The sequence below is a fragment of the Lissotriton vulgaris genome, chromosome 12 (assembly GCF_964263255.1).
Source record: "Lissotriton vulgaris chromosome 12, aLisVul1.2, whole genome shotgun sequence".
NCBI classification, from domain to species: Eukaryota; Metazoa; Chordata; class Amphibia; order Caudata; family Salamandridae; genus Lissotriton; species Lissotriton vulgaris.
Window position 1 is genome coordinate 742,687,135 of NC_141700.1, and position 27,570 is coordinate 742,714,704.

Genomic DNA, 27,570 nt, shown 5'->3' on the forward strand with positions numbered 1-27,570 from the left:
AGAATATAGAGAAATCAAAAATATTGTCGTAGGATATAGGAGGTAAAAGTATTGGTTTTAGTTATGTTATGCTTATGAAGTTTATAAAGCATGTGTACACCTATCGGTTTCATGGCACTAGAAGGGGAGTAGGAGGAGAAATATGAATAGACAGAGTGTTATTTGTATGCTTTTCTAAATAGCCAATTTTTAACGATTTCTTGAAATTTGGAACTGATATGTTATTGCGAGCAGAGCATAATGAATATATAAGAGTGGATTTCTGGATTCTGAATATAATGAATGTGGGCCTTTTGTTGTGGAGTGATTTGAAAATGATGCAGCCCACTTTGAAGGTTTTTATTTGTTTTACAAGCAGTCAATGGAGTTCTTTCTTCAAGGGGGTGATGTGGCATAATTTAAGCTATTTCTAAAATAAATGGGCTGCCTAGTTCTGTACAATTCTGAGGCTTTTGACGAGGCATTTGGTCAAGCCAAGATATAGGAAGTTGGATTAATATATCCTTGAAAGGACGAAGGCAATGACAGCTTAGACAAGGGAATCAGCCCTGAGAAATTTAGTAATGAAAAGATTACTGAGCAGATTTGTGGCTTCATGTATAGTTCAGCATCAATGGTCACCACAATACTTTTTACTGATTTTTTAGGGTTGGATGGAGCTCTCAACTTGAGTGGCCAAGGTGATTTGGTCCAGTATTTCAGCTTATTTTTGATGATAATAACTTCTGTTTTATTGGTGTTTAATTTCAAGTAGTTGCTGTTCATCTAGTTTTGGATGAACAGCATTGTGGCTTCAAATGGTCTTCAGATTTGGAGGAATTATCTAATTTGAAGAGTCATTGTATGTCATCTGCATTGTTGTAAATTGTACAGTTCATTTTTTTGAGCATGTGGACTAGGGGACCGAATGCATTTACTAAAGAGATAAAGGGGGGATAAAGAATATCCCTGGGGGTCTCCAGAATCTAAATTGACTTCAGATGAGATAAACAGAGTCAGGCGAATGAGCTGGAAGTGGTCTTTTAAGAAGGAGATGATCAAATTGAGTGCCAGGCCCCTCATCACAGTGGCTTCGGCATGCTTTGTCATGTCGAAAGCAGCAGACAGATTGAGTAGCACCAGTGCCTGGGTAGATCCGTTGGCACTTTCCGCTCGTATGCTGTCCATTACCGAGAGGATGAATGCTTCTGTGACATGAGCTGGGTGGAAGCTGGCCTGACATGGGCCCAGAAATTTGAAGTTCTCTATGAAGGTGCAGAGGTTATGTGACACATGTGATTCTAGTACTTTTTGCTAGATAAGGTATGAGGTATATTGAGCGGTAATTTTTCAAGGAGAGAGGATCTTTACCTTGTTGTTCCTGGAGGTGTACCGCTAATGTTACCTTGAATGCGTTGGGATCATTTTCAGAATTGAGGGACTTATTGAAGAAGAACGAGATTGGCTCCAGGATGATGGAGAGAACTGTTTTTAAGAATTTGGGGGGGGGGGCAAGGGTAATTTGGAGAATCCGATTTTACTTTCATCAGTAGGTCCATAAGGTAATCCTATTGATTTCCAGGAGTGAAGATAAGGTGAAAGGGTTCATGCCATCTGGGTTGTTCCTGTTTGAGAGGCACCTAGTGGGGATGCTCAGTTTAATAGGCTTGATTTTGTCAATGAAATAGGTATTGAGTGCGTCACAAAGAGTCTGGGATGGTGTGATGGGTAATGTTACTCTATAAGGATTGGAGATGGTTGTTTTTAATATCATTGTAAAAATAGTGATGTAGCAAATACCGTTGTATGTAATATCATTTGTAAGTATGAATTAATATTTCATTTATTGTAGGTTATTTTATTGTATATTTTAGTAAGTTTTTTGTAATCATGAAATTGTTAAAATGTGTATATTTCGTTGTTTTTATTTAAATAATTAATTATTAAATTTTTTGTAGTAGTGAGACATTGGGTTTTTAGAGGGTTAGCATGGTGAAATTTTTGAATATATATATATATATATGTATATATATATATTTAATTAAAATATATGTCATCAATTTAGAAGATAAGCAAATTAATCATTTTGATGTAGTAACTTGATTTTGTAATAGTATGTATTATCATATTATCATAAATTTTTGCTTTCATTTTAGGTAATTTGCATATTAATTGTAAACACCCTAAAATCAAGAATCTAAATATCTACTGACATTTTTATTGATTTTAAATATTTTGAGTTTTTTTTGTAAAATCTTAAATAGTTTTAAATGTTGCAAAAAAATAAGTTTAAATTATAGATTATAAATGTTTCCAATTAAGGGGCCCATTAGGATGTCGGGCGGATTGCCCCCGCCAGGCTGGCGGTAGCCACCGCCGGCCTGGCGGGGGTAATCCGCCCAACATCCTCTCCTCAATGCACCCCTGCCATATTAGTATGGCGGGGGACAGCGTCGGACGGAAAGACCGTCTGCTGCTTTTCTGCCTCGGTCGCCTTGCGGCCGGGGCGGAAACGGTTTGATATGGTGGCAGTGTCAGTTTGACACCGCCAGACATTTTACAATGGGCCCGATCTGATGCCTTTCCGTGGCAGCAATGCCGCCACGGAAAGGCATGCAGTCTTCACCTTGGGGGCCCCCTGCGGGCCCCCATGGTGAAGGGGTGTGGGGGGTGCACATGGCATTTGCATACGCAATGCGGCAGGCACCGCGCGGTGCCTGCCGCTTTGTGTATGCAAATGCATACATGCATTCTTAGCATTGTGGCGGGCAGGGCTGAGAGCACTGCCCGCCACAATGTTAAGAATGCATGATGCGCCCGCCACTGTGGTGAGCGCATCCTAATGTCGCGAGCTGAGCGGCGGCCCCGTTTTCCACAAGGGTAGTGGGCGGGCAAAGTCCGCCCGCCATCCTAATGGGGGCCTAAGTGTCCAATGCCTTCCTCAAATTCATTTAGATTTGATTGGAAATAGTAAATGTCACGCTGTTAGTTTACAACACCTTCCCCAAATTGGTTTGGATAGGAGTGGGAATAGCAAATGTCACCCGTTTAGTGTCCAACACCTTACTTAACTTGGTTTAGATTGCAATGGGAATAGAAAATGTTACCTCTTTAGTGCCAAATGTATTCCCTACATTTAACTAGACGTGTGTGGGAACAGTAAATGTCACTCCTTTAGTGTTCAACACTTTCTACAAATTGATTTTTATTGGAGTGGGAATAGTAAATGTCACCCCTTTAGTTTCCAATGCCTTTCACAAATTGGTTTAGATTGGAGTGGGAATAGTAAAATAGCCCCTTTAGTGTCCAATATCTTCCCAATTTGTTTAGATTGGGGGTGGTAATATGAAATGTCACCCATTTAGTGTCCAATGCTTACCCCAAATTGATTTAGTTTGGGGTGGGAATAGTAAATGACATCCCTTTAGTGTCCAACTCACTCCCCAAATTCATTTAGATTGAAGTGGAAATAGTAAATTAAACCTCTTTACTGTCCACCACTTTTCCCAGTTTGGTTTGCATTGAAGTGGGAATAGTAAATGTAACCTTTAGGGTCCAGCACCTTCTGCCAGTATGATTGGATTGTTATGTTATGTTATGTTATCGGATTCTTCTATAGCGCAACGGCTACTCCAGTAGGAGTGTCCCGGCGCTTTGGCGAAGAAGTCCTTAGGGAAAGACGACATAACTGCAAAACATAAGGAACGGCGGAGTTATCTGGTAAAGAGCCAGGTTTTTAGAGCCTTTCTGAAAGACATTAGACTAGGGGACTGTCTGAGAGAAAGGGGAAGCTCATTCCAGGCACAGGGGGCCAGGTAATGAAACGAGCGCCCACCTTGTCTGGTTCGCTTAATGGACGGAACGACCATTTTGGACAAGGAGGCAGATCGCAAGGCTCTATTCGGTTTGTAGAAAACAAGACGTTTCCTGATATACCTAGGGCCTGAGTCATGAAGGGCCTTGTAGGTCAGCGTCAGACTTTTGAAGAGGACCCTTTTGGCTATAGGAAGCCAGTGCAGTTCCTTTAACAAGTCAGAGGCACTAGCTCGTCTAGGGAGTCCATAAATAGCCCTGGCAGCTGAATTTTGGACAACTTGAAGTCTCCTCACGAGGTATTTAGGGAGTCCTAGATAAAGGGCATTGGCGTAGTCTAAACGCGAACCAACCAGTGCTTGAACAATGACCCTTCGATGGTTAATCGAAATCAACGGGAGAAATTTCCTGAGCATCCGAAGGATCCCGAAACATTTCCCCGAAAGACAGGATATTTGAGGCCCAAAGGTTAAATCATTGTCAACAATGATACCTAGATTTTTGGCCTTGGTACTTGCGTTTGCAGGTGGAAACAAATCTTGTGGCCACCAACTTTTCCAATTTGGCTCAGAGGCACAACCAAAAAAGAGCAGCTCCGACTTATCGGAGTTGCATTTTAAGCCGTGTCGTCTGAACCAATCAAATACTGCTTCTAGGCAGCTTCTGATGCGGATCCCATCGAACACCTCATTCTTGTTATATGTAAACAAGAGCTGGGTGTCGTCAGCGTAAGACACGATCTGAGCGCCAAACGACTCCGCAACCTCTGCAAGGGGGGCCAGGAAGATGTTGAAGAGCAGGGGACTAAGAATAGACCCCTGAGGGACCCCCACTTCCAGAGGTGCCATAGCTGCGGAGTGAGGTGGCGCCCAGACCGTTTGCCGACGGCTGGCTAGAAATGATTTAAGCCAGTTCCACACCGTCCCCCGGAGACCACAATCCCAGAGTCGTATTAGGAGGGTATCATGGGGAACGGTGTCGAACGCCGCCGACAGGTCCAACATGACCAACATGGCCTTTCCTCCAGTATCCAATACCTCTCTAATGGCGGTGGTGACTTCAAGTAGCGCGGTCTCTGTGCTGTAATTCGCACGAAACCCAGATTGAGTGGGAATGGTAAATGTCACCACTGCTGTAATTCGCACGAAACCCAGATTGAGTGGGAATGGTAAATGTCACCACTTTAAGGTCAAAATATTTTACTTGTATTTGTACATTGTAGAAACAGTTTGCCCTATTTTATCACTATTGTTGGTTGACAGAAATATAACTAAGAACAGTTGTTATATATTTGCATACAATAATATTAATATCTGCATTGTTTTATGTCATAAAGACGTTACACATTTATTTCAAATTATATTTATTGTATATTTTGACATAATTACTTATTTTTATTGCATGTCAAAAACAAACATTTGGATCAAGTGAAATAAATGTAACTTTTTTATATTTATTTAAAAAAAAAAACTGAATATACATAGTATTTGATTGCATTTTATTTTACATTGTTTAACAGTTTAACATTTCTTATCTTTTTTAATATACATATTTTCAATATAATTTTATTTCATGTTTTTAAGTACAGTAAAGAATTGTATATATTTCATACTATTACTCAATTTATACTTTCTGGTTTTTAAACTTTTATACCATATTCTGACCTATCTTATATGTTTAGTAGTTTATAAAATGTTTTTTTTTAATTTAATTTAGCAGCAATTTTTTTTTTACCTCTGCCTTCTATTTTGTAATATGGTTATGTTATTTTTAGTTCATTTTCTCAGAACCATGTCATGGTAAGTTGCTGCTGTTCAATGAAAGAGGGAAGTCCTTTTTAGGGGAGTTTTTTTTAAAGATTTTGAGGATAGCTGATCAAGGTTGGAGGTCCAAAAGGTAGGTGTAGTGTTGTTTGTTGTGTATTTAGATGTATTACTGTTAATGTTTTTCAGTAGTTTGTAGGGTTGCATTTTTGTATACTATTTTGGTAATGTTTTATTAAACTATGGGTCTCATTAAAATGTCGGGCAGATTGCCACCAACAGGCCTTCGGTGGAGATCCACCCAACATTCAAGCCATTGGTCCGACTGTCGAATTTTGATGCAAGCTGCCAGACCACAGAGGTCAGGGGAAGAAACTGCAGCCTCCGACAAAATATCATCAGGGTTGCAGTCAGAATCCTATCCCTACAATAAAGATGGCACCTGCACAGGCACTGCCACAGGGGTTAGGATGTCCTTTTCCAACTACCTATTTATGGCACTCCCCCCGCTATTAAAAGTCAGAAAGAAACAGACTTTGGGGCCCCAAAGCAGGGCCCCATCCCCTATGGGTTACTGCTAAATGGTACTGGGGGTTCATGTAGTGCCCCCATACACATGCATGCACAGACATGCACCAAGTGCCAGCCACCGCATGGTGCCTAGCACAAAGTGCATGGATGTGCACAAAGTGCTTTTTTCTACTGTGGCTTGTTCTGTGGCCCATTCCATTTGTAAAAACTCACTTTTGACAGATATCATAGTAAAGCATGATGTGGTACCACACTGGCATTTACATACAGTACATTGCCATTGAAATGGCCACAAACATTCAAACAAACAAGTAGTTTTACAGGTACAAATACACAGCATATAAGCATTAATCTTTGGAAATTGGGTTTCAGCAAAAATGATCATCATTTGCATATCACCAACATTTGTTTTCATTCTAATAAAATCTTGTTTCTGAAATTTCTGTACAATCCACTTCTTAGATATTTACAAATTTAAATGTTGTGTGTTAGAAAAGAAACCAGACATCCAACGGCCTTTCCTTTCCACTTTGTACATCACGTTTTTTGGACAGTTCACTATACAAAATCCTCTACTTTTCGTTCTTTGACTCAGAGTAAATGTGAGAAGATAAAAACAAGATTTGAAGCATCTTTACTACTTATTCACTTTGTAAGTGAACAGAACAACTGTTCTTTGTCAGTTCGCCAGAACAGACCAGTAAGACCTAAAAATAGCTTGCCGTAGTGAGAGGGCAAGTAGATTTTTCGAAACATGTTCACATTTGGTTCACAGAACATGTAATCAGAAACCTCTGCTCCTAGATGCATTACACACCATGTACATTCTGTTTGAACACCTTCCGCCCACAATAACTACAGCCACGGACGTGGCCCTTATGGCGCACAGCTCTACCATCTGTAGAGAAAATCCTCCAGCCTGGAAAGTGTTTAAAAAAGCAAAATCCTGCGTTGGTCCTCCCTTTTTGGACCCTGTAGACTTTGGGTCAGTACTTTTTAATATCCTTTGGGCCTCTTTAGGAGGGAGCTGAGGCACTTCTGAAGCTCCCCTGTGCAGTTGTTCCCACGTTAATGGCTAACTATCTGGGGGCTCTTACAAGTGGCAGAAATGCTTTGTCAACTTCAAGCCCTGCAAGGCATTATGGGGCGCTCCTCCAGAGCGGTGAAAATTGGATGAACACCTCTTCCACTGCTTCGGGGATAACTACAGCCTTTCTATTTCTTTGTGGTTTTTGCCATGCAGCCTCATGCTGTGCAGTGTTCCTTTTTGTTTGGGGGTGGTTTCTTTCCATGGGGTTGGTTCCACTCAGGCACCCCATATTCTGTCATCCATCGGAGCAGTCCAGGAAGACCACCCCTACTCCTGCCGTTGGAGCGCTGGTGATGGTGATGTCTGCCCACTTTCCCAGACACAGATATGGAGGTTAGGGCAGGTCCATCACCACTGGACAGAGCACAGGTGCAATCTCCTATCCTTTTTCTAAAAATCTTTGTTTATTGATTTTCCAAAGAAAAGGGCACTACATAAAAATAAATGATAGCACGTCAGCATGTCACTGGGTTACATCATTCCTTCACAACATAACCTAGGAAAAAGAAACACGGATCAAAGCAAGGTACCTTCATAATTAAAAATACTGTATGGAAATTAAAGTGAGACGCTGAGAGGGCTGCAAAGCGAGGAATGCGGGGGAGGCTCAGTAGCAATGCCACCGTTAATGAGTGAAACATCTCCAGTGGGAGAGCCGGGTGTGGAACTGTCAGTGGCCCGCATACAATGCAAATAAGAGACAAGGGGGGCCCAAATGTCAGGAGGTCGGCTAGAGTCATGCATTAAGTCCCAGAATCTGCCCAGTACCGTTTGAGAGTGGGCAGCATCATCCAGCCAACCAGTGATTGTGGGCGCTGGTTTCCGTCCCCAATGAAGAGACACTCTACGCCTGGCTAGGACCAGAAGCATGGCAGTGAGTTTACGATTGGCATTGGAAACATGCTTGACATAACCAAGGAGATACACCAAAGGATCCGGAGCAAGGTGCTCTAGCGTAATGTCGCCTATGGTCTCACACACAGCTAGCCAGTAGGTAGAGACACTAGGACACAGCCAGGCCAAATGTGAGAAATCAGCAGCTGGGGCACAGCAACGTATGCATCTATCAGTGTTGAGGAGCCAGATTCTATGGAGTGAAACAGGACTGCGGTATAACCTAAGCATATGTTTAAAATGTATGAGCCACAGGCGATTGTTAGGATACAAGCGCTTGATTTGATTACTGCAATACAAACAGATATCCTGGGGTACGTCACGGCCAAGGTCCATGCTCCAAGTGGTGCGAGCCCTATCAGTGCTGGCAGGGGAGGCAGCAAGCGATAAAGCATAGAGGCGGGTAACCATTTTCTAAAATGGGCTAGAGGTATGGACTTCCTCAAGGGCAGTCAGCACCAGGGGGGGCCCGAGGAAATGTGGGGTGGATATCCTTACAAGTAGCACAAATCTGATAATAAAGAAGTTGATCCAGTGGCCCGCATCCACAGGAAGGGGAAAGAAGGAGTCGCTAGGGTAGATATCAGCGAAGGTGGTAAGGCCTACGAACGCAGCATGCTTAGCCATGCCAGATGCCTGTAGGGGGGAAAAACTGGATTGCAGGCCAGGTGCATGGTTGGAGCGTAAAGTATGGAACTGCCCACACTCCACCGTATCAACCTTGCCGCGTGGGGACGTAGGTGCTATGAAAAGTGCAGTCTGGAGAGGCCAAGGAGAGGCAAGGTCAGCCTCAACAGCAACATGGGGTTGGGGTGCAGCCAGAAGTGGAGTATACTGGCTTGGGTGCAGAGCGCATTCAGTCTAAAGTCAGGAGCGCCCATGCCACAGAGGGACAGGGGAAGTGTAAGAACATTATAAGCAATTCTGTGTTGACGGCCAGCCCAGACCAAAGCAATGATGTGTGACTGTAATTTGCGAGAAAAAAAAGCGAGGTAAGTGGGAGAGCGACATTTAAAAAGAGATATTTAAAATTCAGAAGAACTACCATTTTGGCAATAGCAATTCGTCCAGCGAGCGACAAGGGAAGTTTTTGCCACACAGGTAGTTTGGACTCAAGCCAGTCGACAGCACAGCCGAAATTCGATTGCCAGAGTTAGTCCACTTCCTGACTTAGCCAGATACCGAGGTACCTGATGGGGTCAGACTCCCAGACGAATGGGACGTCACGAGTAAAAGGCTTAGTAGCTTCAGTGAGGGGAAAATAACTGACTTATTCCAGTTAACTTGGACGGTGGAAAGGCCACAGAACCGCATGACCTCCCTCGTCATAGGGCCGAGATTGTATTGTATATTGCGAATATAGAGGGTGACATCGTCCACGTAAATGAATACAACCAGGGTGCGGGCCGCAAAGCCAATGCAACGTTGAGTGTGATCTTGTCGAAGTCGGGCGGTGAGGGTTTCCATAGCAATGGCAAAAAGTAAGGGGGAAAGGGGACACCCCTGCCTGGTGCCTCTCGAAATGGACAATGGCTCCGTCACTTGCCCATTGATCCTGATGCGGGCTGCAGGAAGGGTGCATAAAAGCTGAAATTTATGCACAAAATCTGAACTGAAGCCCACCCAGGGCAGAAGATAGAAGAGAAAAGGCCATTCTAAGGTGTCACAGGCCTTAGTGGCATTTAGATGTGCCGCAACTGCAGGAAGAGAGGGGTTAATCTGATGAAGAACAGCAAAGATGGTGCAGAAATTATGGGACGTGGCGAGTCTAGTACAAAAGCCGGATTGGTCTGGACGTGCTATGAGCGGCTTTAAAAGAAAAGGTCGAGTGGCGAGTAGTTTGGCATAGATTTTATTATCAATGTTAATGAGGGAAACGGGCCATACAAATCGCACCGCTCAAGGGATTTGTCAAGCTTAATTAGTAGAGTGAGCATGTGTTTCATGAAGAGAAGAAGGGAAGAACCCTTGCTCGAGGGAATCATTATACATGGCGGCAAGATGTGGGACCAGGAGAGGGGCATACTGTTTATAAAAGGCTAGGTGAGGCCATCAGATCTGGGGGCCTTGTCCCTAGCGAGCCTGGAGATAACGGCAGCAATCTCCTCTTGGGTGAACGGCTCATCCAGGTATTCCTGGTGCTCATTACCCAGCCATAGGAGCTCAATGGCATTGAAATATTGATCAAGAGTCTCACAAGATGGTGCCACGCCAGCAAAGTATAGTTGGCTATGAAAGGCAGAAAAATGGGAAGTAATTTCTGAAGGGGAGGTGGTTCTGGTGGAAGGCCCGTCCTGTAGAGCAGCAATATAAAAGGATGCATGCGGGGATCGGAGCGGGTTGGCCAGGGTCTTGCCAGGGCAATAGCCCTCACCATATTGCCGAGCCTTTGCCATCTTACCTAAAAACACAAGTTCTCTGTCCGCCTCCTCGTGGAATTCGGAGAGTTTCCCTCGGATCTGTGCCAGGGTTTCAGGTTGTGGATCGAGGGATTGTTGAAGGTCAAGAGCTTTAATTTCAGTTTCAAAGTGCTCAAGTGTACCACGAAACAAGCGCAGCACACCGGACTGTTTAGAGATGCACTCACCCCGGATAACAACCCTGAAACCCTCCCGGAGGGTAGAGGGGGACTCCACTGATTCAACATTGAGCTAAAAAAATAATTAACTATGGTGGTATGGACATCTTCAAAGAAGACTTCAATCACGGAGCTCATTCAGGGGTAGTTTCCAAGCAAACATATGGCATATGGATGATGGGTACTCAAACGTAATTGCACAGGAGCGTGATCCAAAAGGGTGAGGGCCATATGATCGACAGAGGTGACCCATGAGGAGACGTTACGAGTGGCGAACCAAAGTTCCAATCGGGACCAGCAGCCCATGAAGAAACCCCTTGGAAGACAGAAGGTTGGAGAGCCACTACACCTGTGGATACCATAGGAACCAGGTTACCTGTACCAGGGGAGCCAGGTGCATCGGTGTGAAGTGGCATCGGAAACTGCCATTAAGTTCAGTGGAGGACTTCAGGAAGCTGCCACTGCTTTGAAAGGTGAAAGTCTCCGATGGAATCCAAAGGTGGATTCAAGATGTGAAGAACCTGCAAGCAGTGAGGACAGTGTCTATGCCACTCAGGAGTGACCAGGAGGCACAGAAGACAAATGCCCGCCGGTGTCAGGTGTTGAAGGAGAACTGATGGTGACCTTGGAACTGCAGCTGTGTGGACCAGGCAATGCTGTGGAAGATCAGGAGCTGTACACGAGCTATCCTACATCGGATGTCGAGAGTTGAGGGGGTAGTGTCAGGCGGGAGCACCAACAAACCTTGGCAACTGCTACCAACAAGGAAGAAGAAGAAGTTGCAATATTAGGACAAGCAAGGTCCAGAACACTCACACCAAGCAGGGGAGTCAGGGCAGGACAAAAGTGCTCCACAAGAGGATCCACAGCCAAGAGGCACTGGAGTTGCAGAGGACCTCGAGCAGCTCACCAAAGATGCAGGCCTACAATGTAAGGGATGTGGTGAAGACAAAGATCTTTTTCACTGGAAACGCTTGAGGTTGGGGCTACTAGAACGCCAAGACCTTGTTGGAAGAAAGCCATCAAGCCTTTGCAACAACAAGTCGATGCAGTGCACAGGGGTACGGATCCTGCAGGTCTGACAAGGGAAACTGGCCTCAAACTTGGTGAGAGGACAGGGCAGGCCTCAAGGGATGTGGAGAACCACCACCTGTGCTGCAGAGCCTTTCAGAGTCTGGAGGAACATTAGAATCAGCAGACCGGTCAGCTTAGATGTGGTGCCTGCATATGGAGGAAAGTGACTACTTCAGTTCAAAGGAGATTCCTTCAGGTGTCTTTGATGCCCACAGACCTTGGAAGGTTCATGTGTAGTGCACAGGCATGGACGTTGCAACAGACAAGCAGAGCAAAGAGGTCAAGGGCAGCAGGCGTCCTCCCGGTTGCAGTCTTGATGCCCAGCGTGAAGTCCAGAGACGTCCAGAGTGCCCAGACCATCAAAGTTGAAGTGGTGTCTGAATTGAATCGTGTCCCACGACGAATCAACGGCCCCACCTTCAGGTAAGCCCTTAAATATCCTAAGAAAAGAGTTGGGATGATTCAGGCATCCCTCCCTGAAGATGTGGCCCGATTAGGGTCACCCGGGTCACTCATGACTACCTCTCAGTCTTCCACACCAAAGTTGGTTAGACAGTAGAGAATACAAACCATTATCTGTGTATTCAGAGTGTATTCAGAGTACACTCAGAGCAGAGCCCGGTCTACCCAGTCTCAAGGAGTGCTGCAGTGGGACTAAAGTCCACAAGCTTAGAGATACATTTAGTACTTTTCAAAACTGGGCTAGAACACGCCCATAGTGGAATTTTCCAAGCAGGTGCTGTAAAGCAATAGAAACTAGAGCTCTAACAATCTCAGCACTCCTATCTTACAAAGTTATGAGGTCCAAGGCTGCTGCAAACAAACCCATCTCCAGACTAGTGGGAGGAGGCCTGTATCTAGTGGGAAAGGAATGCACTAATAAGAATAATGTGTTCATTACTGAAGCAAAAACTCGGCCCCGGAGAAATGCAACTTCGCAGAGGCCATTTCTCAGAAATAGCTAAGGATCAGTTTCAATTATGATTCAAAATGGCGTCTCAACCTAAAATGGTGCATCGAATGCTAACTATACATAGAATACATAGAATACCGCGCAAGCAGAAGCAATTACATTTCAATAGACCCTCCTTTTAGCATGAGCTAACACATTTTATCTCAATCAATAAGGAAAATACAGTCATGAAGAGAACTGTTTATGAACATTCTATACTCTCAGTATCTGGAAGGCAAACTGTAAGTAGGGTAGAAGTCTCGAAAATGCCCTCATCTATCTGCAAGAGGTCAGCAACAATTTCCTTTTGGCCCATAATTGCAGCATTGGTGTCATGAATCGACATTTGTCTTTTGGGTGTAAGACGGCTGGTACAATAGGTCCAACACACAGGCAGGCATTAAACAAGAACACAACAAAACACCAATACAGCAATAAGGTAAATCACTTTCTCAATAATCCAACCCCAACCTCCATGGAGCGACCAGTTCCAATTTCCGCTTTCCATGCCCTTGACATTTCCTAGTATATCTAATATATGGTTAGTAATATTCTTCCCAACTTTATTATCCCGTCCAGGCACTGGTTGGCAACTACTGCGCACACACCACCATTCTTAGCCAAAATAAAATCCACAGCATATCTAGTCTGCTTGGAATAAATCTGCATTCTTTCTAACTGAGTGGTGATGTCACACAGAGCTGCCACAGTTGTATTGGACAATATTTGCAAATTACCTACAAAATACTCTTGGGCCTTTTCACCTCTTGCCATGGCCGTTCCACCTAATGCATAATATATCTGAAAGTAATACTATTACTATAATTGTTAATTTCAATGTCCGTTACCCCATCGCAAAACTCCTTTGTTAACGTTCTTTTCACCCATTTCACCTTAAGTCTAGCACATTTACAAGGTACTCCCAAGGGCAACACCATCCCAAGAGCCACATCATTTGTTCCGTTAGAAACGTTGGAGTAAGTCCTGTTAGACAAAAAGAAAAATCCCTGGAGGTTTATTTACAAGGCCCTTGCGCCACTGTTGCGTCATTTTTAACATGGGAAAAGCTACGCAAAAGTGGCTCAAGGGCCATGGAAATAAGACCCTGGGTGTGCATAAATTGGCCCATCATAATCCACTGAGGAATACCGAGTATTCATTCCAATTGTACTTGGATTATCTGCTTTTACTAATGGGATGATCTCTTTATACATCACTAATCCTGAACAATTGATGTACAATGAGGTGTCGGTACTATTAATAATAGGCCAGCAAGCAGGAATATATCCTTCATGTCGGGGAACCGTCAACTGTTTATAATGTCAACCCACTAATGTTATATTCTGTTCTTTCATACAGAAATTATCATAATAGGTGTTGTTATCACAGCCAGGATAACCCTCCTGCAATGGTTTCTGGTGGTCCTGAATAACCAGATTCAAACACTCCTTTTATCTCTACAAAATCAGGGGGATCAGTATATGTATAATTCACTCAAGACAAAGGATATGCAGTCCATAAGCTAGTAACAGAGTCAGTGGGGTAGCATGCTGTACCATTACCAAAAAACCTCTTATGTGTCTCAAAAAATGTATTACTCTCAGCTATTCTCTTATTTTTGTGGGGAGACAGACTTTTACCTCCACTGAGTGAAGGTACACTATAAGCATTTTCCAAGGCCCACAACATTCCACGTAAAATTGGCTTCAACAGATCTGCAGAAATTGTCTTTTATGGGTCTACAAAAAAAATGGTCAATATCAAGGACCCCCTGTGATTTAATTCAATTCCTGGGACAGGGTAAAACATACAGTGAAAAAAAACACTCCCAGGCAAAATATGTGCAATGTAGAAAATTAGTTCAATAAAGAAGAATTAAAAAACAATACATTTTAATTGTATCAACAAATACAATTATACTTAAAAAAAATCAACTAATGACTTTCATTGATGCATATCATAAAATCTTTAAAAAAAAAGACAATTGAATATTGGTAGAGATGGTTTCTTCGACACGCGTTTCGGCACTGGAAGTGCCTTCGTCAGGAAATTATTGCCACCAAACTATCTAAAATTAATTAAAACAATATTTAGAACTCATTCTAAGGTACATTGCTATATCTTTGCAACTTTTTTTAACAACTACTCTTGAAAATATTAAACTAATCTTGTAAATACAAGATAATATAAAATCTTTGACAAAACATTCATGAATGAACATATGGCTTAACAGCCTCAATTTGAACAGAATTTTACAATAGCATAGGAAAGAAATTACTGTTGTATAAGTGTTCCATTATCATGATGTAAAAAGAATTGAAGGAAAACAGTCTAAAAAGCTGAAAGATGCCATCATTATATATTTGTTTCTGTGTTACTCTACTGACATATGATGACAATCTATCCACAAAGTCAATTTATAAGAAAAGGAAGATATGAAAGGAAGAAGTAAGGGATCTCAGGAACGGACAGGGAATAACAGAGATCTATATAAGAAGAAGAAACTTGCTTCCTTATGCGTACATATGTCTCAGAATGTGTTTAGATAGTCACGTCAAAATTCTGGATCATCTTTATGAAACAGGTATATTCTATGAATAAAGAAATACGTGGTGGTGTATAGTAAATGTAAATGTGTGATACTTGTATAGCGCACAAATCACCCATGAGGCATCTCGGCACTTGTACGAATACCGCTGAGGAACCCTTCCTGGCCTTTTCCTGTGAAGTGCCCACTCCTGGGCACCCCCAAGGTGAAGCCAGGCATCCTAGCGTTGTTGGGGCCGTTGTGGAGACTAAGCAAGCTTTTGCCCAGAGTTGCAGAGTGGGACCCATGATTAGAATAGGCACCAAGGCGAGAATTATCAGGTCCGAGGAAGTTGAGCCCAGGACCCGCCGAGGCGAGAATTGAACCCTCTGCCGCTCTAACCTTTGAGCCACACTTCTCCACTGGGGATCTATACTGACAAATTCAATTTCTATAGATAGATGATAGTGACCTGCTTTGTAATGCAATCATGTTGAGAGGATACCGATGCTGAAGAGAATTGCTGCTTGTATCGGTTTGAGGTTACACTATATTAAAAACTGTAACAGAAACATGGGTAACAGTGGTTATTTACCAATATCACGATGTTACTATGAATATCTATGTTCACTGATATTTCAAACGAAATTATATTTGTGGGAATATATTAGCAGTGGGCTGCCTACTGTATATGTTTCTCAGTATTCATTGTACCAACTGACACAGTCGTTTCTTTTACGAATTATAGAAAACACAATCGTATTAACATGACTAGGCTCAAAGCCTTAATGTATGGAGTTTAGCGAGCACCGATTAATCCTAAAAACCTCCATGCGGTTATAATATAAGTCAAATGCATCGTGAAAACAACCTAGAATGGCTGGGCTAAAAATATAACCGAAAAAATGAGCTACATATAACAGTGGCAGTGTTAGTCTGTATCTAAACAGTAGAATATAGAGCAAAATAACTCCATTACTGGATAACATTGTAGCATCCGTGATTTATCTGTGTGTAATACCTGTGGGGCGTAGCCGTCTCCGAGCGTAGAGAGCGCGTAGATTATATTTGTTGCAGTTGCAGACTCAAACGCGGCTCTATGCCAAAAAATGAACGGGCCGGAGGGTGTGTGCTCACTTGTTAATTAAACATACGCTCTGAAAAGGGAAGATAAAATCAGAGCGTAAACTCAGTATGTTAAATGTGTGGGCATTATAACAAGTCAAACGGGATTGCGACATAAATAGATTGACATTATAAAATAAGTTAATTCTTTATGTGCAATTACCTGCGGGATGCGATCAACTCCGAATGAAAAGAGTACGCGGGCGGTGTTTATTACTTTCACAGTCTTGAATGCGGCTCTATAATAATAGATGCACGAGCGGGAGGGCGTGTGATGACTCCTTAGATAAGCGTGCAATCTAAAATGGAGGAACATACACAGAGCAGAGGCTCAGTTTATCAAAAGTATTGACATTGTAAGACGTGGAGCCGAAACAAGATTTTTTTATTATCACAGAAATATCTGAGGGGCAATGAAAACCTCCTATATCTTCCTCCGTCATAGAGCTGGCTTAACGCCGGTATCGCTGACACAGATACCTTGGTGTGTAGCCGCCTTTTATAGGTAGGCTTCTAATTGGTTTAATGGGATCATGTGAGCTCACCTTAAAGAGACAAGCTTGTTTTTTTCAGGGTGAGCTAAAACGAGTAGTCCATTTTCACTGGTAGTACCTTACTAATGAAGATATGTGACTACTTATACTAGTTCTAATGCTAACATCGACATAAACGACATGTTTGATATTGTTACATGAAAAATGGAAACCAATATTAAAATGAAGAATAAGAAAGGTGGTGTAATTTCTAATTTCTAAATATGGTAATATAAACAGGTCCCACCAGTGTTATTAAATATGAGTAAGCAAACAATCTGTCTGTATGTATGTCTCTAAGAAAACTATAGTTTGTATGTCATGGGCAAGGCCATGAGTTTTACGAGTCTACACCATATTACGTTAAGCAGCAAGAACCATTGGCTGCTCTCCCTCGGCAACCAATCTACTGGATGGATGCATAACGAGTGATAAAATGGGGACTGTTGGACTTGGCCCTTATGGCAGGTTCACCCCTAATCTTTTTGCTTTTAGTATGTGATCTGTGTTGGTGATTTTTGGTCTCTGCGCACTTTTTCCCTGTGTCCCAGAGTAAAGTGCGTGCGTGTAGTGAGGCTGGCTTGCCCTCCCATAGGAATGCATGGGGAATGTGTTTGTCCAGGTTAATTCCTGATGCGTGGGGAGTGCAGGCTCGAATTTGGTATTTGCGAACTTGTGAGATTGAAGGCTGCGCAATGATGTATGCGGCATGTATGTGTCTAGTGGGGAAGTGCCACTTCTAGACATGGCTGTGCGTGTGCTGTAAAGGTGCTGGCGTGTGATTGGCTGAAGCTGGCTGGGATGCCAGGCTCCATGAGTCATGATGGGTCTGCCCGGTGGTGAGTGTGGAGATTAGCAAGCTGATGGCTGGGGAGGAGTGCACCTGGGTCCTGAATAGGGCTGGGCTTTCCCCACACAATGCTGGCTCCGCCCCCTGTGGTGCGACTGATGACCCTAGCCCTGCCAGTGAATAGAGTGAGGGGCTGAGCACATCAAGAGTGCTCACAAACCAGCTGCGTCTGGTTTTTCCCCTCACCCTGTGCCTGAGACAAAGGATTGACCTGTATAAAAGTAGGGCTGTGTCCCCACACAAACTGTTCTCTTCCAGGATCCTGAGGGGGCTGCTGCTGTTGCTGGGGCCAGGAGGACCGTCACTTGGATTGCCTCCCTGCCTGGAGGCCCAGTGAGCTGGCTCTGGGCCCAGCCTTGCCCCCCCCCTGCCTAGAAGAACTTTGCTGGAGTTTTATTTATGCCTTAGCGCCTGGGAGCGCTTTATTTCACTTACAGCGCTAGGAGCGCTTCATTTTGGCCCCTAGCGCTCAATAGCGCTTCACTTTGCCTTCAAGTGCCCCGAGGGCGCTGAAATTGCCTTAGCGCTCAGAGCGCTTTTATTTTTGCCTAGCGGTTGCCCACGCCGCATTTGCCCCGGGTCCTTGCCGCCCGTGTTCTGATATTTACAGGAGGGAGCCTACCCCTCTTCATCCCCACATCACCGCCGCTGGCCCGGGAGGCTGCCCTCTTGCCGCCTCGCAGCTCCCCTGACGTCAGGCACCCGCCGCGCTGGGATTGGTCCCCGCCGCAGGCGCTGCCTGGCAACCAAAGGGGCTCGACCGGCGACGGAGCAGGAAGTGAGGCTCCCCCGAGGAAGCGTGCCCCGTGTCCAGCAGCAGTTGTGGAGTCAAGGCGGAGGGGGCCTGAGGCACATTTCCGGTGCCTGCCCCCACCGCGGTGAGAGGAGTCGCACTGCTCCCCAGAGGCCGCCCAGGAGACCGACCGAGTCCTGCCGACCAGTGAGTGAGGTCCGGTGTTGTTGTTGGGAGGGGGCGTTGGGGCACAGGGCTGGTGCCCGCCCCCCCTTTGGGTGCGATCTCCTTGAGGTGCCTTTTGGATCCTGAGTCTCCCGAGCAGAGGCTCCAAAGCGAAGGGGCCGTTTTGTTTATTAAGAGCCGGCAAGGCTCAGAGGGCCCAGTTACTTTTTAAACTCCGACCGGGGGATATTGTTCTCTTGAGTCCAGGAGGGACTCCAAGGACCGGCATTTTCTTTATTTAGAGCCAAAGAGGCCCAGCGGCGCCACACTTGGTCTTCGAGCCCCGAGAGGCTCAGCGCGCCCCCTGTGCATTTACGAGCCTGCGAGGCTCTGAGGGGCATTTCTTTGTTTTACGAGCCAGAGAGGCTCGTGGGGGCACATTTGTTTCATTAGAGCCCACAAGGCTCCTGAGGCCAAAGTCATTTGTTTAGAGCCCTGAGAGAGGCTCGCAGTGCCATTGCTTTGCAGAGCTCAGCGAGGCTCAGGGGACAGTTAGTTGGTTAGAGCCCCGTGGCTCCCACGCTGTGTTTTGGCCCCCTCATCATTGTGTTCTTGAGTCCACGAGGGTCCAACGTTGGCCCATCATTGTTTTACAGCTGCCCAGCACTTAGTGGGCAGTTGCCACGTTCAGGTTTGTGTTCTTGGCTGCCTGCGCAGCCTGCCCTGACATTTTGGACTAAGGGCATTTTTGATTTCAGCCCTTGCGAGGCCAGTTGGCCTGGGGGACAGTTCTAGTGTTGTGCCATGTGCACCTTGCGCAATTTGTGATTTACTTGCCAATGTGATTCCTGCGCAATTGTTATTACTTACACCTCTGAATGTTTTTATGCTTCATGTGTTTTGCTTCTTTCCCTTTGCTATGTGTTTGATGCTTAGGTGATTGTTTTCCTTCTATAGGTCCTGCTGTTACGGTCCTAGTTCCCTGCGTGATTTTCCTAAGGTGGTTAGGGTTGCGTAGGAGGTATTTACCCTTTACCAGTAATTACTGGTTGTGTGCTACATGTACTATTTTGATGCTACAGTTATTATAGGTTCCATGTGCTAAGTGTTATACCTACAAGTATTATTACTCCTACAAAGTGCTAATTACAACAAGTGTTAATTCTAAAAAGTGCATACCCCTGACAGTGGTCCATGTGGCCCTGTCCTGTACATAATCCCCTGTAAATTCTGCCCGTGCCTGTTGGCACATTGTAAAGTGGGTGTTTTTATCTAATGTGTTTGCTATAATACAAAGGCTATTTTTATATAACCTTGTGTGGAGTTTCCTTGTGGTGGGCCTTGGACGTTGTTGCTGGGTGCGCGCGCAAACGCTTTACACATCGCCTCCAAGATTAGCCTTGCTGCTCGCGTCACGTTACCTAGAGGGTGAGCAGGGGTTATCTTGGTGTGTAACTCCCTTGCCCTGACTTAGAAATGGGGATCTCTGACTGACTTTGGCGCAAGCCTTGGCCAGCCAGGGATCCCGTTTCTAACATATGTACAAAGAGAATATGTAAGTTCCCAGTGTCCATCAGAGCCTCACTGGTACATGCTCATATTGTCTATCAATACGTTGGCGCTCTTGGGCACCGGCGGTGGAGCTTGCTCTGTTCTAAGCTCGTATCCCACGTTGGTCAGGCCGGGATACCTATACCTTCAGGGTACTTTCCTATCTAATGTTCAAGTAATTAAACTAAAATAATCTAACTTCTTCATCAAGCTCAATGAATCTTGTTGGTACTACAGCTGCAGTACAGCCTATCTTATGCAGTCCATCCCTAACCTTTTCTCTCCTTGGATGCACCTTCCCTCAGCTGAATGCGCAAATTGTACTTGGCAGCCCCAGGCACTGTTGGATCAACAAACCACGGCTCTTTAAATGCTCATATTTCCGGAGGAACAACAGAATTCAGCACATTCTTATTGTCCTGATCCGTTCGAGTCCAAATCAGCTGGGCATCACTAAATGGGACAAACCGAGGCACCTGTTCAGTCTTGGAGTCCCCAACGCCTTCCTACACCCACTGATCATAGGGCAGAGGTAGAGGGACTGTGCGACAAAGAGTTGTGAATCCAGTTCTTGCAGCCAGTGACCTTCACTGCCGTGGGTGTTGTGAGCAGGACAGGCTTCGGCCCCCTCCACTGAGGCTCCAAACTTTTCTTCCTCTGTAGGTTTTTGATCAGTATAAAGTCTCCAGGCTGAATGTTGCGTCTGGGCCTCTCTGGTGCAGCCAGCAGGGTATCCAGGACCTGTTGGTGAATAGAACGCAAACTTTTGTTTAACGGTCAAGATAATCAGACAATAATGGATACTCAATATCAGAGAACGGTTGAGGGTGCAGGACACCCCAGACATTTGCCGGGCGTCCAAACACGATCTCGTACGGTAACAATCTGTAGTAATCTAGTCTCCTTCTTCTATGTCTATGTTTTATCAGAACATTACTTGGTCATGTCCATTCCTATGGATACAGAATGTTTAGCTTTGAATACTGTCCTAGGATTCCTGTTTGTCAGTTCCTGGGAGCTGTTGTGACTAATGGCTAATAAATAACATCTGTCTCATCATTTGTGGTTGTGTGGGCTCACTTCAAATTGGCGACGAGGACTGGCCATTAGTCACCAACCCATGTGTGTTCAAGCTTATCATCTGTCTTGGGAGTCGAATTGGAAGAGAAATTGGTTGATATTCAACTCCTACGCTGATGGGATCAAGGATCTCAGCGTGTATCAAAAGTTTTGTGTAATTCCTACGCTAATGGGATCAAGGATCTTAGCGTTTATCAAAAGCTGTGTTTAATAATATCATTTTGAAAGTTATGTTTTTTTAAACAGTGAAGTCGTGTTTCTAACTTCGATTCTCCTTCGTTTACTTGGAAAAGATTCAGACTATCATCTTTACCAGCTATACCTGGATATCACAAAATAAACTGTGAGTAAACCTCATTTTTCTTTTCAAAGGAAAATCCTTGCAGTTTTGTTTTATAGCATCTGGCAGCAAAAGGCTTGTTGGCTTCAGTACTTGGAAAATATTTGAGAGACTTCAGTTAATATTTCTCAACTTTTAAAAATACTGTTATCTGTTTTACACTGAAAGCGCAAAATTTATATATGCGTTTACCGTATTTTTAATGATCAGTCTACTAGTTGTCATTTCGCTGCCCAATGTTTTTTTGCCAAGCGCAGATCTGTTCATGTCTCTGTTCTGCCTCAAATGGTGATGTCGTAGAACCTGCAATAGGTATCGGTGATTCTGCCAGCCTGACTGTATAACGAGTCGAGGGAACAGAACATCTAAAACATCAACGTCACACGTTCTCTTCTGTTGCTTGGCTACAGTCACAACAACGTCATTGGATTAAGGAAAAAAGAACATGTAAGACGTAATTTGTCAATCTCACAGTTTCTTCCGTTGCTTGTAGATACTCTCAACAACGTCGAGGGAATATATAACGAAGCAAGTAACCCGGAATATAACACAAAGCAAGTAACTCATTATTTTCACTCGCTTTCTTCATTGTACTGTTCGTCATCGAAACAACACGCTACTGTTTGGCCAAATTTGGAATCTATTTAGAAGAATAAAAAAACTATTCATAAAATTGAATATTAACTTGCTAGTAAACATTATCCGTTGGACAGCATGACATCTGCTGCTACTTTGAAATCAGCAATGAAGTAATATATAACAAGCTTGAATTCGTTTTTTTTGGTGACAGTGCCATCTAATGGTTTAGTGGCACATTGGCATTTCTTCAGGGAATGTGCAATTTCCTATTCATCACTTGTTATGCTGTAATCTGTTGTATAAGTGATAAAATTATACTTACATGTTTATAATTTTTTTTTATTATCATACACTTTTATAACAGTTGGTTTTAAACTACTACATACATATTTACAACCTAAATTTTTAATTCTAAATATGCAGAATGTACAAGCCCCTCCTCCATTTTTACAGCTTCCAAGTGATCCTCCTGTGAAATGGAAAGTATGGTTTAGAGCTTTTGAAAAGTATTTAGGCGCAATTGGTGGTAGCAGATTTAGTGCGCAAAGAAAATGTTTTATCCTTGAACATAATCTTGGTTTCGAAGGGCAAGCAGTGTTAGAACATTTACCTGCAACGCAGTTAGGTGAAAATGGGGAGGAATTAGATGAGTTTGAGAAGATAGTTGGGAGTTTACAGAAACAATTTGATGTTGAAAGTAGTTTGGTTGTCGCAAGACATACGTTTTTTACTAGAAAACAAGAGGAAAGTGAAAGCATTATAGCTTATTGTTGTGCCTTATGTTATCTCCTTGCTTGCTGCTCAGCCAGTATGTATGTGATGTCTGTGTGGAATGTTGAATGTTGGATGACAGAGTGAATAGAATGTTAGTGTGCCTGGTGTGGATGTGGAATGACAGTTGATGAGAGAGGGCTGAGCAGTGACCATCCTGTTCCTGGTGGGGTTTTCCTCCTGTACATCTTTCTTGAAATAAAGAGCTTCAAGCAACTACCTGACTATTCATCATTTCATTCACTACATTTTGGCGACGTTTGGAGAACTTACAGCGTGCTACATCCTATTTACAAGGTACCTTCAAGCAATACTACCCTAAAGAGAAGAATTCAATTAAGGTAAAGGACTTTTAAATTATTAATATTTTCTTCATGCTACCTGGCACTCCGAAACCCCACCAGTGACCCCAAATTCGGTCGCCCTAAACTCTCATAAGTGCCAGATCTAGCTCATGGTCACAAACCCAATAAGACTTGTTTGACCTTTAAATTTAAAGACTCTCGCTTTCTTGCTACCAAGCAGAAGGGAAAACGTGTGGTTTTCATTTGAAATTCTGATGTGAGGAAGTCTGAGAGAAAAATATTTAAAATAATGACTCATGAGGATAATACAGTTTGCTGCAAAGGGAAAAATGAAACAAGTGATTTCCATTGAAAAACGAGTGCTTTTCATTTTAAATATTCAGATGTGACGAAGTTTGAGAGGAAGAAATTTTAAAGGTGTCCAAAATACAATTTGCTGCTAAGAGGAAAAACGAGTCATTTCTATTGAAAAACGGGTGATTTTCATTAACATTCAATCGTGTGGAAGTCTGTAGTTAATTTGGTAAGATTAGATGAGCTATCTTACTTTCCAACTGCCAACTGCCTTGATCTTTCACACGGAGAGCTCCTTCCACGGTGAAGCCATCCTGCTTATGATGACGTATGGGAATCTTTGCCTGCGTCTGGTCGTGAGGAGTGCGTGTCACGTCATGACGATCTTTGCCAGCCATCTTCTTCTTCATTTCCATGGTAACCGGAAACAATGCTACGCCACCCATTTTGCGGAGCGCATTCCTCTGACACTCTGCCAGCGCTCGCATTTCACAGGTCACAGGTTCCACTCTTCTGACACGCTTTTTCTAGTTGGATGTCGGCTCGTTTTCATGTATGACGCCAAGCGCATGAAGAGCAATGAAAGAGCACGAGCACGAACACATTTGGGTTTCTGGACTTTACATGGTGAGAGAGGCGAAAGCGTTTTTAAAAGGAGTCTCAAATATTGCCGGTTTCTGTCCATTTCTTTTAACGTGGACCTGTCGAGCCTTGAGGAGTTGCAGCAGATGAAGCACCGACGAGACAAAATTCCTTCTTCGTGCCATCTGTTTAGTTTTTGGTTACTTTAGTTATGGTCTTACTCCCATCTTCTGGATTGAATTGGTACTCTACTTGTCATTGTTTCATGGAGTTCATATTTATACATGGGGCTCGTTTTCTTACTACTTATAGGTTATGTTATAGGTATTTCGGCAATTTAAATAACACTGTAAGGCTTTAGTAACTGATACAGTTATATCACTAAGACTGCAATGTTTTATTATTTATACAGCAATTCATTTTGGGCTGCTTTTCTGTTAATAAGGTTGCAGTGATGTTTAAATAATTTATACAGCAATTTATGTAGGTGTTTTATTTAAGGTAATTCTTACAGCAGTTCTGCATTCATTATTATTTTACAAATTTTTATGCAAGGCTGTTCTGTTTCGGTGTTTTATACAGCTATTCTTATAAGTCTGTGTTACTTCCTATGCTAATTCAGTAATTCAAATAGTCCGTTTTACGTTCGATGCTTCATACAGTAATTCAACTGTGTGTGTTACTTTCAATGCTTTTTACACTAATTCATATAAGTCTGTTATATGTTTATGCTTCATACAGCAATTCAAGTATGCCTATGTTTCCTTCAATGCTTTGTACAGTTATTCAAGCCGGTATTACTTTCAATGCTTGGTACAGCAATTCTGTATTACTTTCAATGCTTGATACAGCAGTTAGTCTGTATTACCTTTATGATGTAATTAATTGTTGTTATTTACATGGTACGAATTTAGTGGTGCAAATTTACCTTCATGATTGATGCTTCTTGTGACTGCTGGTACTGTAAGTTTAAGGTTATTTTTTCGTAGGGTTGTTCAGAGCTGGTCTCTATACATATTCAGTGTGGGTGTGCGCGCGCCCTTCCTACTGTTTTTACCCTACGTAATCTTTTTACTTAGCTTCAGCTGTGCCTTCTTTGCAGTTATTCTATACATACATTGGTACTATTGCATTTTTACAATTTTAATGTTCCCAAGGGAAGGGGATGCGTTTAGCTATATTTGCTTAGGTTGCGTTTAGCTATATTTGCTTAGGTTGCTTAGGTTGCGTTTAGCTATATTTGCTTAGGTTGTTTTTACCTATTTTTGCTTAGTCTATTTTATTCTGGTCTTATTTTGTTAATACATATATATTGCAAGTTTTATCTTTTGCTTCCTCTCGTATTGCTATGTATTATATTATTGTGTTTAATTTCCGTTGAAGAAAAGGGGATATGTTGTGCCTTATGTTATCTCCTTGCTTGCTGCTCAGCCAGTATGTATGTGATGTCTGTGTGGAATGTTGAATGTTGGATGACAGAGTGAATAGAATGTTAGTGTGCCTGGTGTGGATGTGGAATGACAGTTGATGAGAGAGGGCTGAGCAGTGACCATCCTGTTCCTGGTGGGGTTTTCCTCCTGTACATCTTTCTTGAAATAAAGAGCTTCAAGCAACTACCTGACTATTCATCTTTTCATTCACTACATTTATGTTGCAGCTTTAAGAATCTTAGCGTCAGAATGAGAATTTGAACAATTTACTGATCAGTTAATAAGGGATCAGATTGTTGTTCATACTAATTCTGGGAAAGTTCAAGAGAAATTATTAACACTCAAAAATCCATCATTGGATGAGACTATATCTATTGTGAAAAGTATCGAACTTTCACAGAAAGCCAAAAAAGAGTTGAAACCAGAAAGAGAGTCTTTAGTTAATGTTGTAAAAGAGTCAACTACTCAGAAAAACAAGAAAGTGCCGGTTAAAGTAGAATATAAAGGGAATTCTGACTCAAAAAGTATTAAACCTTTTCAAAACAAGTTCAAACAAAGAAATGTGTGTACAAAGTGTGGGTTTGCTGAACATTTTCCTAATGCAGAAATGTGTCCAGCTAAGAATGCATCTTGCCATAAGTGTGGTAAACAAGGACATTTTGCAAAAGTTTGTAATTCAAAGAACACTGAATTCTGTTTATAGGGAAAAAATACAAGAAGATGAAAGTGATGGGGAGGTGGTGAGTTCATTATCAGATTTGGTGGTGGTTGTGAAGGATGAAACTGATGATTGTGTAGATCCTATCATTTAAGTTTTGGTAGACGATAAACCTCTAGATCTCTTGGTTGATTCAGGGGCACTTATAACGATGATAACTGATGAATTATTTGAAAAAACATGGAATGAAAGGCCACTTTACCCACCTGATAGAAGACCACTATCTTATGAGGGTAGGCAAATAGAACTGTCAGGATTCTTTGAAGCTACGTTAGTTTTTAGACAAAGAACTATTGAAGGTAAGGTCTATGTAGCTAAAAAAGGTCTCAATATTCTTGGTTGGTACCATCAAGGCCTTTTCAAAATGCAACTTAGACCTGGCACGAAAGATCAAGTATCTGTGGTTGAAGATGGTGAGTTAGAAGATACTTGTAGTTCATGGTTTGATCGGTTCCCAAAGGTATTTGGGGATGGTTTAGGATGCATTTCAGGTTTTAAACATTTAATAAGATTAAAAGAAGGTGCAGTCCCTATCAAACATAAGTTACGGACGGTACCTCATAGTGTCAGGGATGATTTGGCTAATGAGCTTAGGAAAATGTGCGAATCCGGAGCAATTGAACCCATTGAGTCTTCTCTTTGGTTATCTCCCTTGGTTGTCAGACGCAAACCCAATGGTAGTTTGAAAGTCTGTATTGATCTTCGCAGTGTCAATAGTGAAATTTGGATAGATTCTCATCCTTTGCCTCGCATAGATGACATTCTTTCTAAGTTTGCGGGGTCTAGATATTTTTCTAAAATTGATTTAGCTTCGGCTTATCACCAAGTGCAATTAGATCCCTCTTGCAAACATATCACAGCTTTTGTATCTCCTATTGGTACATTTCAATTTAGGAGAATGCTGTTTGGCTTAGCTAGTGCAGCTTCAGTCTTTCAACGAGTTATGGAGAAGGTTTTGCAAGGCCTTATGGAGACTGTTGTTTATCAGGATGACATTTTAGTAGCTGGGAAAACTAAAATTCAACATGATTCTAATGTGTCTAAAGTTTTGGAAAGGCTTGAGCAGAATGGTATTGTGGCAAACAAGCTAAAATGCATTTTTAGTGTGCAATCTATTGAGTATTTAGGACATCAGATTTCTGGAGCAGGTATAGTACCAAGGGAGGGTTTGTTACAAGCAATTGTAGACGCTCCTAGTCCGACTACAAAAGAGATGGTTTCTTCTTTCTTGAGAATGTGTGAGTTCTATTCAAAATTTATTTCCAGCTTCTCTATGAAAACTGCACACATGAGAGATTTGCTTAAGAAAAGGG

General features: G+C 42.8%; 1 protein-coding gene across 1 annotated transcript in view; it reads left to right on the forward strand.

Annotated features, from left to right (window-relative positions):
• Positions 1-27,570, forward strand: part of LOC147678527 (vomeronasal type-2 receptor 26-like) — a 194,644-nt gene that overhangs the window by 17,397 nt on the left and 149,677 nt on the right. The window contains exon 3 of the mRNA XM_086945672.1: positions 11,938-12,145. Coding sequence (XP_086801798.1) covers positions 11,938-12,145 — 208 coding nt within the window. The remainder of the gene's footprint in view (positions 1-11,937; positions 12,146-27,570) is intronic.